The sequence below is a fragment of the Alosa alosa genome, chromosome 1 (assembly GCF_017589495.1).
Source record: "Alosa alosa isolate M-15738 ecotype Scorff River chromosome 1, AALO_Geno_1.1, whole genome shotgun sequence".
Taxonomy (NCBI): domain Eukaryota; kingdom Metazoa; phylum Chordata; class Actinopteri; order Clupeiformes; family Clupeidae; genus Alosa; species Alosa alosa.
Window position 1 is genome coordinate 19396989 of NC_063189.1, and position 16496 is coordinate 19413484.

The window sequence follows — 16496 nt, forward strand, 5'->3', positions numbered from 1 at the left end:
CTTAATGAGGTTTGGGGTTTGAACCACACCTGTCATGCAGAGAGGAACTATAGTCACGTTTCACTACAGACAACCCTGACATTGAGACAGAGAGAGAGAGATACAGAGAGAGAGTGAGATAGACAGACAGAGAGAGAGAGAGATGTGTATGCTGTCTGTGTGTGTGTGTGTGTGTGTGATCACATGCCTACGTGTGTGTGTGTGTGTGTATGAAAGAGAGAGAGAAAGTGAGGGAATACACACATTGTTATGCTGTTTTAATTGTGACTGTACCTACAGTCATGCTAATAAAGCAACCTTGAATTGAATTGAGAGAGAGGAGAAGATGATTCGTTTTCAGCACAGTACTGTAGTTTGGCATATTTACACGTCAGTCTTCTTTGTATTTGAGTGGAGCTGCTAACCCTGAGCCTCCAGTCTTATCGGAGGGAGTCTTTGGGGAGACATTAAGACTACTGTCTGGGAGTATTGATCTGACCAGATCATGAAGATGATATGCAAGTCTGGTCCAACTGCACACTGCACAGCATTTGGAGTACTCCTCTTTGGTTTTGGAAAAACACACACAAACACACACACATATATGACAGAGAGACTGTAAATATATCCCCACCCTGGAGCTTCTCATGAGCCCTACTGACTCCAACTGAGCAAGTCTCCCAGTTCACTTCAAGCAGCACACCCTAGAATGGCAAGGTTGGGGTTGTGTGTTCTGCTTTGTTGCCTGTTTGGGCTTCATCTGAGGCCAAACGCCAAGGCATATGTCCTGCTTGAGAGGAAACTGGTGGTGACGTCCCAGACCATCATCGATATGTCCCCTCATTTCCATACCACTGAAAGCTAATGGGCCGTGAAATGAAGCTTTGTCATCGCCCGACTATTTGGAAATGAGATCTGTGAGAGAGCAGCAGCCACGAGACGAGACTGAGCCTTAGCGTCCAGACAGAGCCAGAGAGACTGAGGGTGTGACGCACAAGTCTGTTTGGAGGGCATTCTTTTCTCACACACACACACACACACACACACAGACACACACACTCTCACACACCCCCACCTCCGTGTTCGTTTCAGGAAGAGCGATGCTTAGCAGCCCACAGTTGTGAGATGTTGTGATCGGGTGACCAGAGCCCTGGCCTGGCATTGTGACAGCAACACCACAAACACACACAGCTGGGTTCCTGTTCTACAACTGCAAGCTGTCACCGCCGGACATCAGGCACTGTGTGAGGGGACGGTGACTGGACACTCGGCCTGCCCAGATAAACAAATAATAAGACATCTTCCCAGGCCCTGCACTCACAACACAGCCCTATTTGAATCAATCCAATATGGGATCCTCCAACATCTCATTATTGTCTTCAGCCATAACTTCATTATAATTATTTTTATTTCACACGAATACGATTAATCTATCAATATTATGATTTTTGGTCATTTACTGTAATTTCCCTCCTATTAACCAAGGTTTTGCTCATTTTTGCAGCTTTGAGGTTAATACATGGAAATGCATTTCTTTTCCTCATTCTTTCTGATTAAACCACTATCTGATTGTGATTTATTGGAGGCTGTGGTTAATGCAGGTGCGATCAATACACATTATATATATTATTATATATATGTTCTATTGTCATGCGGTTTATACACAGAGCGGTAAATACACAGGAAATGACTGTATGTCAAGAGTGAGAATAAAGGAAAATGTATAACATGTATGGGTGTGTATATACGTTACATAGTGCTGCTCAAACTGTCAAGGTCAAAGTATGTGTGAGACGCAGCCATAGCCCCTGCACTGCACAGAGACTAGCCTGCCCTCGCTCGCCACCAGTCTGCTGCCCGTGATGAATGAAGGCACGCCGGGCGGTCAAGCAGCCTGGGACGAGAGCTGATGGGCTGTGGGCAGATGCGGAGGATGGTGTTTAATACCTAAGGTCCAGACAGGCTGAAATATCACCACGGCCTCCACTCTCCATTAGATACAGCCAGCCACCTCCTATACATCACTGGAGCGCAGTAGGCCGATGCCCTCACGCTCTCTCTCCTCGCCCCAAGGTAGTGGGGCTTTCTGGAGTGATATCAGGACTTCCTGGGCACCACTGAGCATGTCACATGTGCTCACAGGAGCATACAGTATGACAGAACTATAGTTGGACATGTCACTTCACAGGTAGTAAAACACACACACACACACACACACACTCACACACAGCCATGTCTTCCTTCCTTCCAATGTAGGCCATCTATCTGCGTGTTTGATTAAACAAAAGTATCACCAATCCCTATATCTGAAATGATGCACAAAGCATTTTGTATGACTTCCTGTTGTAGAGCACTAAATAATTGTGGTATGGCAAGTGGCATATTAACAATGCATCTTTTCACACATAAATAGTTTATGTACATGCTGATTTCCAGAACCATTTGGATTTGCATTTAGCATGTCGTTGAGAGAGAGAGAGAGAGAGTGGAAAGTGACGCCAACAGGTTTGCTCCCCAGACATCAAACAGGGAATCTGCGGTTTGTCATTCCTCACAGACACCCTCTAATCCCTGTCTCGCGGCACATTCATCTCCTTCAAAGTTTGTGGCTGCCTGGCTGCACCGCGCTGCAGCGCCGTTAATAAGCGCTGGCTCCTGTAAGCCGCAAGGCGCTCTGAGAGAGGAGCCACCACACCAGCGGGGCTTTGCATTATGCGTTGACAACAATTTCTGCTGTGATGGCCGACAATCACCCGTTTACCAGCGGGTGCTGCGCTGAATTCAGCATGATACTGCTCAAGCCCTCTGTGGAGGCAAGTGATTTCAGAGATGCTTGAGAAACACTTACTTTGAATAGAATAGAATAGAATAGAATCCTTATTGTCATTGCGTATCAGGTATACAATTAAATTGCAGTGCTTCTTCGGCTAGTGCATAATAAATATTAAAAAAAAAAACAGTTCATTCAGAAAACGAAGAAAACATTCAGACATACATGTTTTATTTACAAAATAATGAGTGGAAAAATCCCCAAAAGATAGAAAACTACAAGCCAATTCATTCCAAATGTTTTCCAAATCATTTTGAAGCGGTCCTCATCATCCTCAATGTCTTAAATCTTTAAATAGGACAGAAGCTCTGCCATTCCTGCCTCTTTACAGACCACCGATATGTACCTGTCACCTATACAAATGCAATTAATGTCAAGCCCAGAGTCTGTGTGTGTGTGTTTGTGTGTGTGTGTGTGTGTGTGTGTGTGTGTGTGTGGTGTGTGTGTGTGTGTGTGTGTGTGTGTGTGTGTGTGTGTGTGTGTGTGTAAAACATTATACATGATATACGTCAGTGGTGCAACATGTTTCCACTTCATCACCAACTTGTGTGGTCCAGACCCTCGGTACCGAAGTGATTATGCACAGTATGTAAATGTAAACATAACTCCATTTCTTTAACAAGCTTGAAGAGGATGAGATCTTTGTCATCGTTTCAGTAACAGTAACTGAAATGAAGCTGCAGCAGCAGTCATTTCTAGCCTGACATATTATCTTGCCATTTGCTCTGACAGCTTCACTTTATGACAATTGCTTCAGGACTTCCTCTCTCTCTCTCTGTTTCCCCAGCTGCAACTCTGAGAACTCTCCCTCCCAACCGTCTCTCTCTCTCTCTCTCTCTCTCTCCCTCCCAACCCCCCCTCTCCCTCTGTCTTTCTCTCACTCCCACCCCCTCCCTCCTCTCTCTCTCTCACTCCCAAACCCCTCTTTCTCTCCTCTCTCTCTCTCTCTCTCTCTCTTTCCCTATGTCTTTCTCTGTCTTTCTTTGATTCTCTCTGACCTTGTCAGACTGAAGGTCAGACAGGCCAAAATTGCTCTAGTTACGATGGTGTCATTGTGATGTCATGGTGATGGTGCTCCGGGCAGCTCTGTCCATGGACAGCTCTCTAGCTCGCAGGACTTTGCTGTCAACTCTGCTGACACTGCACACACACACACACACACACACATTATAAGGCTAGGAAGAGGAAGCTTAGTTGTGCTATGTTTGCACTATGGTGTAACTAAGTGTAATCTTGTAAAGCATAACTGATATTCACTCCCTGCCTCTGTAGGAATTCTAAGACTGATAGTCCAATAATCCTCAAAGACCACTGTATTTTTATATGGGTGTTCTCTTGTCTATTGTGAGTTACTTTTAAATTAAATAAATAAATAAATAAATAAATTCCATTTGACCGTTACTCCTATTATCAAGACATTTCTACTGACACAAAATAAGATTGGGTTTAATCCGTCTTAATCCATCTATTATTGGACACAGTTTAGGACACACTGGCATATTAAGTGAATGCAGAAACGTGTGTGTGTGTGTGTGTGTGTGTATGTGTGTGTGTCTGAGGGAGAGTATCATTTTTGAGTCAGTGAGTGAATGCATGGGTCTGTGTGTGTGTGTGTGTGTGTGTGTGAGACAGGCCCATGCCTGCCAAAGGAGGCCATTTGGTCGAGGTGTTGTGAGTGGTGGCAGTGGACTAATGGTGGTTTGTGATACATACCACAGAAGCCAGGCCAACAGGGCTCGCTTCTGGCCTCTCAAACAACTCAGATATCCATCTCTCTCTCTCTCGCCTCTCTCTCAGTCTCTCCTCTCTCTTCCTCTCATTCTCTCCTCTTTCTCTCTCTCTCTCCCTCTCTCCCCTCCCCTCTTTTTTCCATGGTATCCTATGCGGTGAGAGTCCTCTGTACTTTCCACCTCATTTAAACTGGCAGAGCAAACTGACAGTGGCAGCCTCCTCCTTACTACAGGGTTAACAGGAATAAGGACAACCTGCTACTCAATCAAGCGCACACACACACACCCATCCTACTGCAGGAATAAGGACTACTCAATCAAGCCCACACACACACACCCATCCTACTGCAGGAATAAGGACTACTCAATCAAGCGCACACACGCACCCATGTGACTGCAGCTCTCCTCCGCCCTATGACACGCCATCAGAAAAGGCTGGTCCGGAAGAAGCCCTGTCCCATCTGCTATTGACAAAGAATGTAAACATATACATCCAGGCTTCTTTAACAAGGGAGCAAGTGCCACAGTCAACACACACATACAGTCGAGACTGAAGTGCTGTCACTCTCTTGCAGCTTAGGTGTCACACTGTGGTATGATGGAAAGTGGAAAACACAAATAGAGAGTTCAGTTAGTCAGAGGGGGGGAGGGGCAGATAGAGAGAGTGGGGTAAAAAGAGACAGAAAGAGGGGGGAAAGAGTGAGACTGAGAGGGGGGGGAGACAGAGAGAGGGGGAAGAGATAGAGAGTCTTTACACTGGAGAAGAGCAGGAAGCCAGTGAATAATGCAGGAAGTGACAAGCGGGTCTCTCATCGCAAAGACACAGCACGCAACATTAAAAATTCATCCAAGGTGGGCATCCCTATTGGATCCCTCCTCTCTCTCTCTCTCTCTCTCTCTCTCTATCTCTCTCTCTCTCTCTCTCTCTGACTCAATTCAAGTTTATTTCATTGAAATTATAGTGCTTACAGTGCTCACCATCTTACCCATGACAATAAAAGTACATTACTTTACAGTAAAAAACAAACATATATAAATATATAACTTAGCATAACTACCAATAACAAAAAGTAAAGCAATTCTAAATATTTCTGTCTAAGTTGATCATGTGCTGCCTAATTGCATTGGGTATGAAGGAGAGGGCCATGGGAGGCCTACACACTCTATAGCCTGTCTCCTTTTACTGTTATGGAGAAGAAGGATTGTGTCCGCCATCATTTCTTGCAAATCACTGACATAAAAAAAACTATTTCACTACATCAGGATTCACATTAAAATAGTTTAACTTACTAATATAGTATAACCATGGACTTAATTTATCCATCGAAAAATTGACCTGGTCCCTCCATGATAACCTGTCATTAAAAACCACACCCAGATACTTTTAAGATTTATTTACCCTTTGCATTACTAAATCATAAATCTCCACAGCATCCACCACCAGTGTATTCCTCCCGATTCTAAAGCCACATGCTCACACCCAGGGAGACTGGTCTGGGCCTTCTTCTGAAGAACATCTGCGTACTCATTGAGGAGGGTCTGATGCCTATGTAGGCTAACTTTCACCCAAAGTTACTCATTTTCAGCAAAAGAGAAACCCAAGCAACTCTTTTGGTCATGTGTTTCCAGGGAGCAGCCAGACCTCCTATGGCTCTTACACATCATACATATTAACTCAGTTGTTGGAGAGACTCCGGTCCTGTTCATTTTCAATTGATGGGATAAGTCTGGGCTGTTCACAGCACTAGACCCAAACTCACACGGTTTTCCATTATAAAGGAGTTCAACAGAGGCCACATGCCTTGTGTCTAACCCCACAGCTCTGCTCTGGAGTGCCATTCTAAAGAAGGCCATCCAGTCTCTCTCTCTCTCTCTCTCTCTCTCTCTCTCTCTCTCTCTATCTCATGCACTCTGTTTCTCTCCTTTTATCTCTTCTACTCTTTGAGAAAAAAGCAGAGTCATCGTTGCTTTTAATTCCCATCCTGTATCAACTTCCGCCCTGGGCTACTGTAGCTTCAAACTAAAGACCATTCTCTCCATTACCCATTTTGCTATTCATATCTGTAAATAACAACAGTCAGATATGTGCAGCCAGTGTCTCTGATGTTGTTTGGATAAAATGCATATTACATTTAGAAAGAGTACTCCAATGCAACAGTCCTCACCTCCTAATAACCGTAAACTATATAGGAAAACCACATGTTCTATGACCAAAGTGCAGAGAGATGTACTGAAGTTCAGCATCAAATAGCACACTAGAGTATATTAAAGCATAATGACAGCTTAGCTGCACCAATCATAAGTCACGCTGCACCTCAGGGTATAAACTCTCTCAGTGAAGGAAAGCAGTGGCAGGTGAGTCAGAAATCCCACTCTAGCAGGAGCCATAGCAGCCAAATGGTCCATAGAATGGCCCAGCCGTGAGAGGGACAGAGACGGACATCAGCAGTAAAAAAGAGCAATGTTGAATCAAGGGTCCTGTTAAAAGAGGTCACCCGCTAATGGCACCTTGGGGTGCAATGGCAGTGAATTAGAAACTGCACACCAAGAGCCATCAGCACCTTCAGACTTATTCACTATGAACGTGTTTGTTTGTTAAATGAGCCATATTTCCAGTCCTTAATTGTATTTTCCTAACATTAATTAAAAGAGGAGGATGGAAGGAGGGAATGAGAGAGAGATAAAGAGGGAATCACCAAGCAAACTGGGGAAGAAGAGGAACTGCTGGTGTCTGGAGAGAGAGAGAGAGAGAGAGAGAGAGAGAGAGAGAGAGAGAGAGAGAGAGAGAGAGAGATTATGGAGGGAGAGCAACAGCCGTTGAGAGGGTCCTCACGAGGGCAAGCACTGGACATGTGGAGAGAGAACCCTGCCCCATCTCCACCTCCTCCCAGTAAGAACTCAGCCGGCTGGACAGCAAATGGACTTACAAGCTAACTGTTATTGCTCACCACAACTGAACGCCTGTGTGTGTGTACAGATTGAGCAATGTCCATCATCTGGTGCACTGTGTGTCAGAGCATCTCTTTAGCAGGCAACCGAGATGAGCACTCTATAGAGCCCAAACAGTGCTATGCTTGGTCAGTATTCTATCCAAGTCCTTTTAGGCAAGTCCCTCCACTCAGCGGCCATGTTGCAATGCATTTTGAGCACTTATCGGGCAGAACAGTGCGTGCGCAAGGCTTCACGACACCAACCTCGCTCCAGCTGCACATGATTGGCACGATGTATCCACAACATACCACGTGATTAGCACAATGTATTCACATGTCAACTTTTGGTGGCGGAATATGTGTAGATGACTGCCATGTTTGCCATGGGAGATTCTTTGAGTGCCGTGTCTCTTCATTAGAGTCTCTGATTCTACTCCCTGAACCCTCATGAGCTGTTCAACAGATGTCTTGGCTAATTTCCTGGTTTTCTTTGGGTCGATATGAATGAATTCTTGAATTTCCCCTTGGGGATCAATAAAGTATCTATCTATCTATCTATCTATCTATCTATCTATCTATCTATCTATCTATCTCATTTAGCATCAAACCGTCTGAACTGACAACAAAAAACAGTACTAAACATTGACATATTTTTTTGCATTAGGAAATGATACTGGGTATGTCCCAAAGAAACTAATGGTGCTTGAGATGTTACTGGAGACAGAGAGATTTTTCCCATTGTGATGTAAGAGGACAGGTGAGCTTTTCTACACTTAATCTCGGGGCTAATGCCTCTGCTGCACTGACACATTTGCACAGCTCCTGGACAGGAAGCTGCTCATATCAATTATGCAATAACTCAAACGATGTGTAGCAATTCACACACACACACACACACACACCACTCAGTAAGTCACAAACACATATACACACATGCAGCATAAGTAACAGTGCATACACTTAAACACCCATGAACATCACAGGAAATTGTCTACCACGGGAAGATTGGAACACAGGGCTAAAACTAACCATCCTTACTTACTTTACCTAATGTATAAATGCAAATGTAGCCATTTACTATATTCCATGATTGGTGAGACTCTTGTTGAATGTACAGTGTGTTATGCTGTAAATGTACTGACCATTAACTCCAAATGAGCCTGAGGACTGAACTTATTGTTACAGGCAGTTTTGCAGCTAAACCAAGTGAAGAATATTTAATCAACTGCACAATGTGTTGGACCACAGCCACTTTGACATACAGTATAGTCAGACACTAGTAGTCTGGCCCCGAAGCACAGCTCTGCTTTCACATGTTGGGATTCAAACCTCACTGGCACAAATGTGTGCCAGTTTTATAGATGATCCACGGAGACACACCACTGCACCATAAAAGCAGAGAGCATGCTGATTTTTGTCCTCCAAGTTAAAATGTCGGCTTCTGTCCCAACCACATATCAGGCCTATTATCTCTCCCTCTGTCAAGTTGATGACGATTGATTAAATGATTCCCCGCCCGACCACTACAGCCACTCACACATTCAAAAAATATCAATTTGACATACACTTAGCATCATGCTATACTTGGCATATACTTAGCATTATGCTTTACCTGAATACACTTAGAATTATGCTATACTTGGCATACACTTAGCATTATGCTATACTTGCGTGCAAGTATAGCATAAGTGTATGCAAGTATAGCATATGCTTGCTTGAATAAGCCATGCATTGACTAGGAGACCATGCACTGCTGCTGCTCCTCCCTGATGGGGCCTTCCTGAGGCTGCAGTATAAGGGAGTTAAAAGGATTGCTCAAGCCAATTAGGCCAACTAGAATGTTCCAATATTCTACCCCTTCACGCATCCATAAATACTTCATGCTTCATTTAGATCCATACTGTATGTTTGGTAGCTATGTATGTGCACAGCACCTCGTCCATGTGGGTAGATTCAACACTCAAGGCTTGGCGCAAGCTCATTTGCAGTGCTATCATGTAGGCTTGTGCCATGAAAAAAAATTTATCAGCTCCCTTCTTCACAAACAAGAGACTCTGTAAATCCTCTGCACCAGATAACCTGGATTTAAAAGACAGTAACTCGTAAGATTTAACACTATTCCTCAGCGCTGGATGCAGTATATCTCCAGAATTGGTGCTAAGCTGCACACTAGGAGCGGCTGAAGTACGGCTGAAGTCTTGCCACACCTTGACTGGGAAGGGAAATAATGCAGCCAATGATCGTCATTTTTTTACAGCATCTTCAAAGTCAGTGGAGGAAAAGATGGGAGCACGAGAACTGTGAGGCTTTACGAGGCGTTGGTGCCAGAGTGTACTTTTTAGGAGAGAAGGTCAGAAGATATGCAGAGCTGCAGAACCTCAAAAGGAACCTCTTCTCAGAGCCCTAATAGAAGGGCATTGGAAAACAGCCCATAAAAAAACCCTCCCACACAAGGGAAGTGCCACAGACTTGTCACACCCCTGGCTTCTTCAGGCAAGACGCTAGTCCTGGCTGTGCCCGACTAGCTGCCAAGCTAACATCAGGAGGCAGATAAACAGCCAGAGAGGAAGGCAGAGAGGGGACTAAAAGAATCTCACAATAATTCAGCATGCGCGTGTGCTTGCCATTATTGCACATGCATTACACGTCTTATGCTCTCTGGGGTTTGAAATACATTATTTATGGCCAGTCGCATCCAAGGCTTCTGAGGACCTTGCTGTGATACACACATGCTGTAACAGCAAGTCCAGGATTTTTTGGGTCGCAAGAGTGTGGGGTCTCGATTGCCACACAGTCTGGGTGGGTGGTGGAAACAACCAACACCCCTCACCCTCTGTTCATCTCTCAACGCAATCAGCTGGAAATGTCATCATTGTGGGATGTGGTGAACTTCATTAGCACCCGTTGCTATTTCTGACGGCCCGTTAGGGTTGGTGTGATTTCCCCAGGCAGTTGAACCCTGTTCAGAGGACTGTGAGCCGTACATGTCTGCTGCGTCCTCATGTCCCCTTGGACTACTCACACGCAACAGATCACAAACAAGCCACGTGACACGAGGATGATGAAATCTCAAAAAGTAAGAAGAGCTTTGTTTTTTGTTTTTGTTTTTGGCTATTGTTTTGGTTTTGCATTCATTCAGTGAACCCACAGAGACTTCCAGCTGAGCAAACCGATGACTAAATATGCACACAAACACCTGAACACACCAACCAAGCTCTAAACTCACATACTGTAGGGAGAGACATTGATGCATGCATAAATCTCCTGACAGGTGAACGCACTGTTTAGAGGAAGGCCAAAGGGATTGGATCATTATGCTCTATGCCATCTGAATGCACTGTTTAGAGGAAGGCCAAAGGGATTGGATCATTATGCTCTATGCCATCTGAATGCACTGTTTAGAGGAAGGGCAAAGGGATTGGATCATTATGCTCTATGCCATCTGAAATCAGATTCATCTGCTCTAGGCGCTCCGCCTTCAGAGCTTACTGGACCCAATGCAGTCATATTGTGTCATTCAGAACACACTCTTCCCACTCCAGAAGAATACACTTTAGGAGCAGTCACTCCGTCATGGAAGTATTATGTAGACAATCTGCAGAGCCCCACATCAATGCATGCAAGTGGAAGAGGAGTCCAGTGGCCTTTTCTTATGGCTGCCAGGCCAGGACTCCTCTGGCATCTCATCATGTGGACTTTCTTCTTGTGCCACCCATTGAATCACGATTCAGGGAACCCGTTCAATTAGATGAGTCAAGACATCAACATGATGTGGTTCTTATTGTGGTCCATTAATAAAAGTGCTTTATACACACTGAGTGCTCCCTACAGACTAACGAAGCATGTTGCTGAGTTGGTTAAAAACATGAAGTGTTGAGCCAAGGGCTTTGTTCACGTTGAACTGGGAACTTATTTGCTCTGAGTATCAGGCACGTGTCTCCGGCAGGGCCAGGCATTCCACGTTTCATAAGCTACCACAGGGGAGTCATTTGCTCCATTTCATCTGTCAATTGCCCATTAATGGGCTCGTGTGCTCAGGGCTCTATAAAGGATTCTTAAAGTTAATACCCAGCGTTGTGAATAATGAATATAACACATGTGAATCAATGTGAGGGCTGCACACAGGCAGTTCAGAGTCACTCTCATCTCAAGCAGTTATTGAAATGAAGGTATGTGAAATGAATGGCAAAGACTATAGCGTTGATTTAGAGAGGTCGAGATACAGAGAGAGAGAGAGAGAGAGAGAGAGAGAGAGAGATCATACAAGATCTCTCACCAATCACCCTGTGCAAGTCTGTCAGACCTTAACCCTTAGTAGCCTAATTGAGGGAAATGTTGGTTCCCCAGTCGACTTCAGTAATATATGGACTCAAAGACTTCAATCAGATCAACCCAACAAACCCAGTGTGTTTACAATCACGTGGGTAATAATTTGTTAATTATCATCTAACCTGTCCTTTTTCTCAAAAATTTCAGCAAACTGATGCCACGTGATTGGATAAAGCATAGCCGATGATAAAAGGTAGGATGAGAACAGCATGGATTTTGCAGTTGGTTTGCAGTTTAAGAATCAACGAACCGTAGCCTACATTGGGGCGGGATGTGCCATACTATGACAGTCTCCAAATAAAATGGCACACAAGTTTAAATGGGAGCAACCAATGATAGCAAATTATTAATGACTGAATATTACTATAGGGGCACGAAAGGGATATTACAATGTCTTCACAAAGACGCGTCAATATCGTGAACACACTGGAGAGAAAGCAAACAGAATCCTACAAAGACGTACCTCCAGAGCTGTCCGAGCTGCAAAATGTGAATGATGGATTGCACTAGCCATATACAGAAAGAGCAGGATGCCGAGCGTTTCTTATTAGTCCGGGTTGCTGTGCTGCTGTTGCTGCTGTTGGTAGTGGTGTTGCTCTTGCTTGCTGTCGATGCCTGCCTTTGAGGGGTGGTCGGATGGGCTCCCACTTCTCCATGTGAGGCGGAAGAGCTGAGTAGCTTCCCATCCATGTGTGAGCAGCTTGGTGCACCGCCGGTTGAGCTCTCCTCGGTGCTGAAATCATGGACGAACCATCTGAAACTGAAAACCTGTACGGAGAACGAGCCTAGCACCACAAAAAATAACGTAAGGCCAAACCACCAGTAATCGCGACGGAGGTAATAATCGACGGATAGCCAAACGTCTGTGCCCACGTCGGCAAAATACACCGCCACTGCAGCGAGGATCCATAGACAGTCCCAAATGGTATATTTTTGCTGCTCCCTGCCAAGACGAAGACATGTCGAATTTGAGCCACAGCAGCGCGACTCCCCATTGATGAAGTCCGTCTCTCCGGTACCCGAATCCGGCTGCAATCCTGGAGCAAGCCCTTGTACTGAGCCCGAGTGGTCTGAATTCTGTAAAGGCGTAAACGCCACATCGCTCTTTTTCATTTTGAGCACCCCGTCCGATTTAGCGGCCATTATAGCAGCCTAATATTTTTCTCTCCAACACCGTCTTCACGATCTTCCTTTTTCTCGTTCTCTCTTCGGCTCCTGTGTTCCAGGCGAAGAGACACTGGGTTGGGCGACCTCCTCTTCCGCCTGCTACAGCGCCGCCTGTTCATAACAAAGCAACACTTCCTTTTGGTAGCGGGTACGAACCATATGCTCCCTATGGCTCACACTTAAAACTATGACATCATTGCTTTCCAACTCTTCCTCGGCGGCTCACCCTGGTGTTCATCAATATCGACGAATTGCTAATGTTCCAAATAGGGCCTACATCTAATCGTGGATTTACGTAAAGGCCAATGAGTTTTTTTTACTATTTTTATTATTATTAAGAAATACGGCAGCCACACAGAATAATCCTAAACTAAGCTAACCGATGTCATGCTGCAAGCCCCTTGCTACATATTTAAATCGACGTGTAGGCTAGCCCATATCCTCCTGTTGATGATAATGGAAAATATAGAACTATTACACTACTCTACTAGGCCTATAAAAGAAACAAAACAATATTAAATATAGGCCTACGTCTGCAAGTGTAAATCTAAATACAACGAACTAGTGTTTTTTTTAAATAAAAATATGTTGGTTTTGATACCGCTTCGGGGTATATTGAAAAGGTGGAGCACTTATATTTATTTTTCTTCAGGAACCTTTCCGTCGAAAAAGAACAGAGCGTTTTCAGCACCACGGAAAGCGCTAGGCTAATTTGTCGTCCTCCTGCACCTGCGGTAATATCGCATATGCATTGGGGACCGATTTAATCAAGACTCATCACAGGTTCATATATCACTACCGGTGGGTTGCTGTCCTCGCGATTGTGTTGGGTGGGCTAACTTGCGTCATTATTGAATTTATTGGCAACATTGAGTGCGGCGCCGTTTTGACGACACCACGCCCTCTCCTTCGCCACTACACGCATAGGTTGTGAATCGTTGAAACAGAACGGCCGTATTCAACGCTCCGTGCATTATAACTAGTAGTAATATTGTGGCGTGCACGTGCAAGGCGTGCGCGCTTCAGTGTGCGTGCGTGTGTACGCGTGGTGATGTTCATGTTTAATCATTAGTGAAAAAATAATAAAAGTACTCGTGCATCCTTCCTAAAGTTAGTAGTCTATGTTTTTTCCTTTGTCAGTTTGAGTCCGTGTGGTACGTGTAAATGTCTGTGTGTCCATCCAGTAGGCTATAATGAGGGTAATTTGTCTGACACCCGCTGGGAAGTATTCAGACTAAACTTCCCTCTGCGCCCTCTCAGTATTAATATTTGGCCACTTGTGCGCAGCATAAGTGAAGAAGCCTGCGCATGTTACACACGTCACATTTTCATGTGATGTAGCCTACTGTAAATGCAAAGCAAGTCTTCAGACATAGTCGAGGGATGGGCATGATTTGATAATTAGGAAAGGTTTACTTTCCATATTTGATAACACCTGCTGAGACTTGGAAGTCTCTTGTATCAAATATCTAATGCCCAGCTATTATACCCAGCTATTATGCCTGCCTACAAAAATGATGACATAAAGAGCTAGTGTTAATTCCGTTTATTCATTTAGAATTAATTCCAGGAGAATCCCAGGGCTATATCAGTATGTCAGCATGTTTCTATGTTTCCTTCGCAAATAAATGTAAGTTTTGAGTACAGTAGTTGCTGAAATAGGCCTAACCAAAATCTCCATTTTTCAGGATTTTGTTTTTATTTGAATAAAACCCTGTATCAGTCTAAATATTGGTGGACTCCCAGAACAAGTGATAAGTGAGAACATCAATAAGCATGTCCAGCTCCAGCATATAGCTATAGGTAGGCTATAGGCCTCCATAGCTCCTCCAGTACTCTCACACAACCTGCCACAGACTCCGATCACGCCATCTGTCATCATCAGCAGCAGAGGCCGGCAGCTCGACAGGGGTAAGTGCTTTGGTGTGATTGGCCGGGCAGGCGTTGGCAGCTCCGTTACTGGCCCCTGTAACAGGTAGACAGGCGTCGCTTCCAGGATCTGAACCTCGCCAGGGGTGCGTGAGGACCATGATGAGTCCATCCTGAGTCCTCTTCCATCAACCAAGCAATGGTCAAAGAAATAGGTCCAAAGAGGTCAAAGAAACAAACCCCTGAGGACGTTTCTGCCCAGAGGAATAGCCTATTGGTGGGATAACCTGTAGTGGAATAAAATTGGACCAAGCCAAATGTAATTTTATCAAGATACGTTGGAATATAGTCATATAAATGAACCTGTCCTTTCATATGCTTTCTGTTTTCTGCATTTACTGTCAGTTTACAAGTGAATTGAACCTAAAATTTGAAACTTCTGAAAATATGAAGCTTATGATAATATTGCTGAAACAATTTGAGTTTCAGCAATATTATCATATTATATTTGCATTCAACAATTTTTGCAACTATAAATACTTCCCACAATGCCTTTGCATTCAGCACTGTATTTATTTGAAATAACCTGTGGTTGCCTTGCATTTAACAAACTTGAAACAGTTTTGATATATGCCCTTATATGGCCATTCTTAATAAGACTGTGATTAAGAGGCAGCTCCAGTGACTGGAGGCATGCTCTGACCCTATGCATGTTGAATGTTGATACATCCCCCACTAATGAAGTCTCACTACGGCAGCAAATGAAAAATCCATTTAAAAAACAATTCTCCACTTGTGATAATATTATACCACCTGCATGTACTCATTTGACAACACTTTCTGCTTTTGATCATGCTTCACTTTGATGTTACAACCTATAACTGGAATCATTGGCAGACTAGGGTGGAATACAATCTGGCATGTTATGATAAAGTAAGCGTGGTGTGTAAGATGCAAAATTCCTATCAGATGTGATCAGGTTTTCAAGCAGCAGAGCAACCTAGACAACGTTACAGTTGGCTTGCCTTAGTTGCTGAGCAACAAAGCAACGGGTTTTCAAAGGCTTGGCACACAGGGGCCCCGATTGAAGGCAGCAGGCCACCATGACAGATACTGGAAGTGATTCTTACACAGAGAGTTGAGTTGTCAAGCTCAGAATTGGGACACTGGCCTTTGCTAGTTCCATGTTTCAGGGAGACGGCAGCGAGTTAAAATAGCCACAGTGACTGTAAAATGGATACGGTGACATATTTAGGCTTGTCCAATGATCCAAATATGCCCTGTCATGAATAGAACGCCATGATGAAACTCTCTTTCCCAACTGGGTTAAACATCCCCAGGCACTGTGGGATGGGTTTAGAGCCAAGTGCCATGCACAACACAGATGCCCCATGATTCCATGCTTTTTAGACTTTTAATGCTTTTTGGTCAGGAATGGTCATTTTTGTAAAGACCTATCATTAAATTTGCATTTGAAATAGTTCTATTTAATGAGTTAATATTAATGTATATAACATTGAACAATACCACATTATGATTTCTGCTACTTGATTATTCTCTTGTGTATGGTGCTATCAAACAAATTATATGTTTGCCTAAGAACAGTGCTCTCTAAACACACTTTATATCTTATATGTATCACAGTTCCCTGTGAAGAAGACT

At 44.1% G+C, this 16496-nt stretch overlaps 1 protein-coding gene across 1 annotated transcript in view; it reads right to left on the reverse strand.

Moving 5' to 3' along the window:
- Positions 1-13216, reverse strand: part of xkr4 (XK related 4) — a 42385-nt gene extending 29169 nt beyond the window's left edge. The window contains exon 1 of the mRNA XM_048244847.1: positions 12262-13216. Within this exon, the coding sequence (XP_048100804.1) occupies positions 12262-12941 (680 nt within the window). The 5' untranslated portion in view covers positions 12942-13216. The remainder of the gene's footprint in view (positions 1-12261) is intronic.
- Between the last annotated feature and the right edge of the window lie 3280 nt (positions 13217-16496).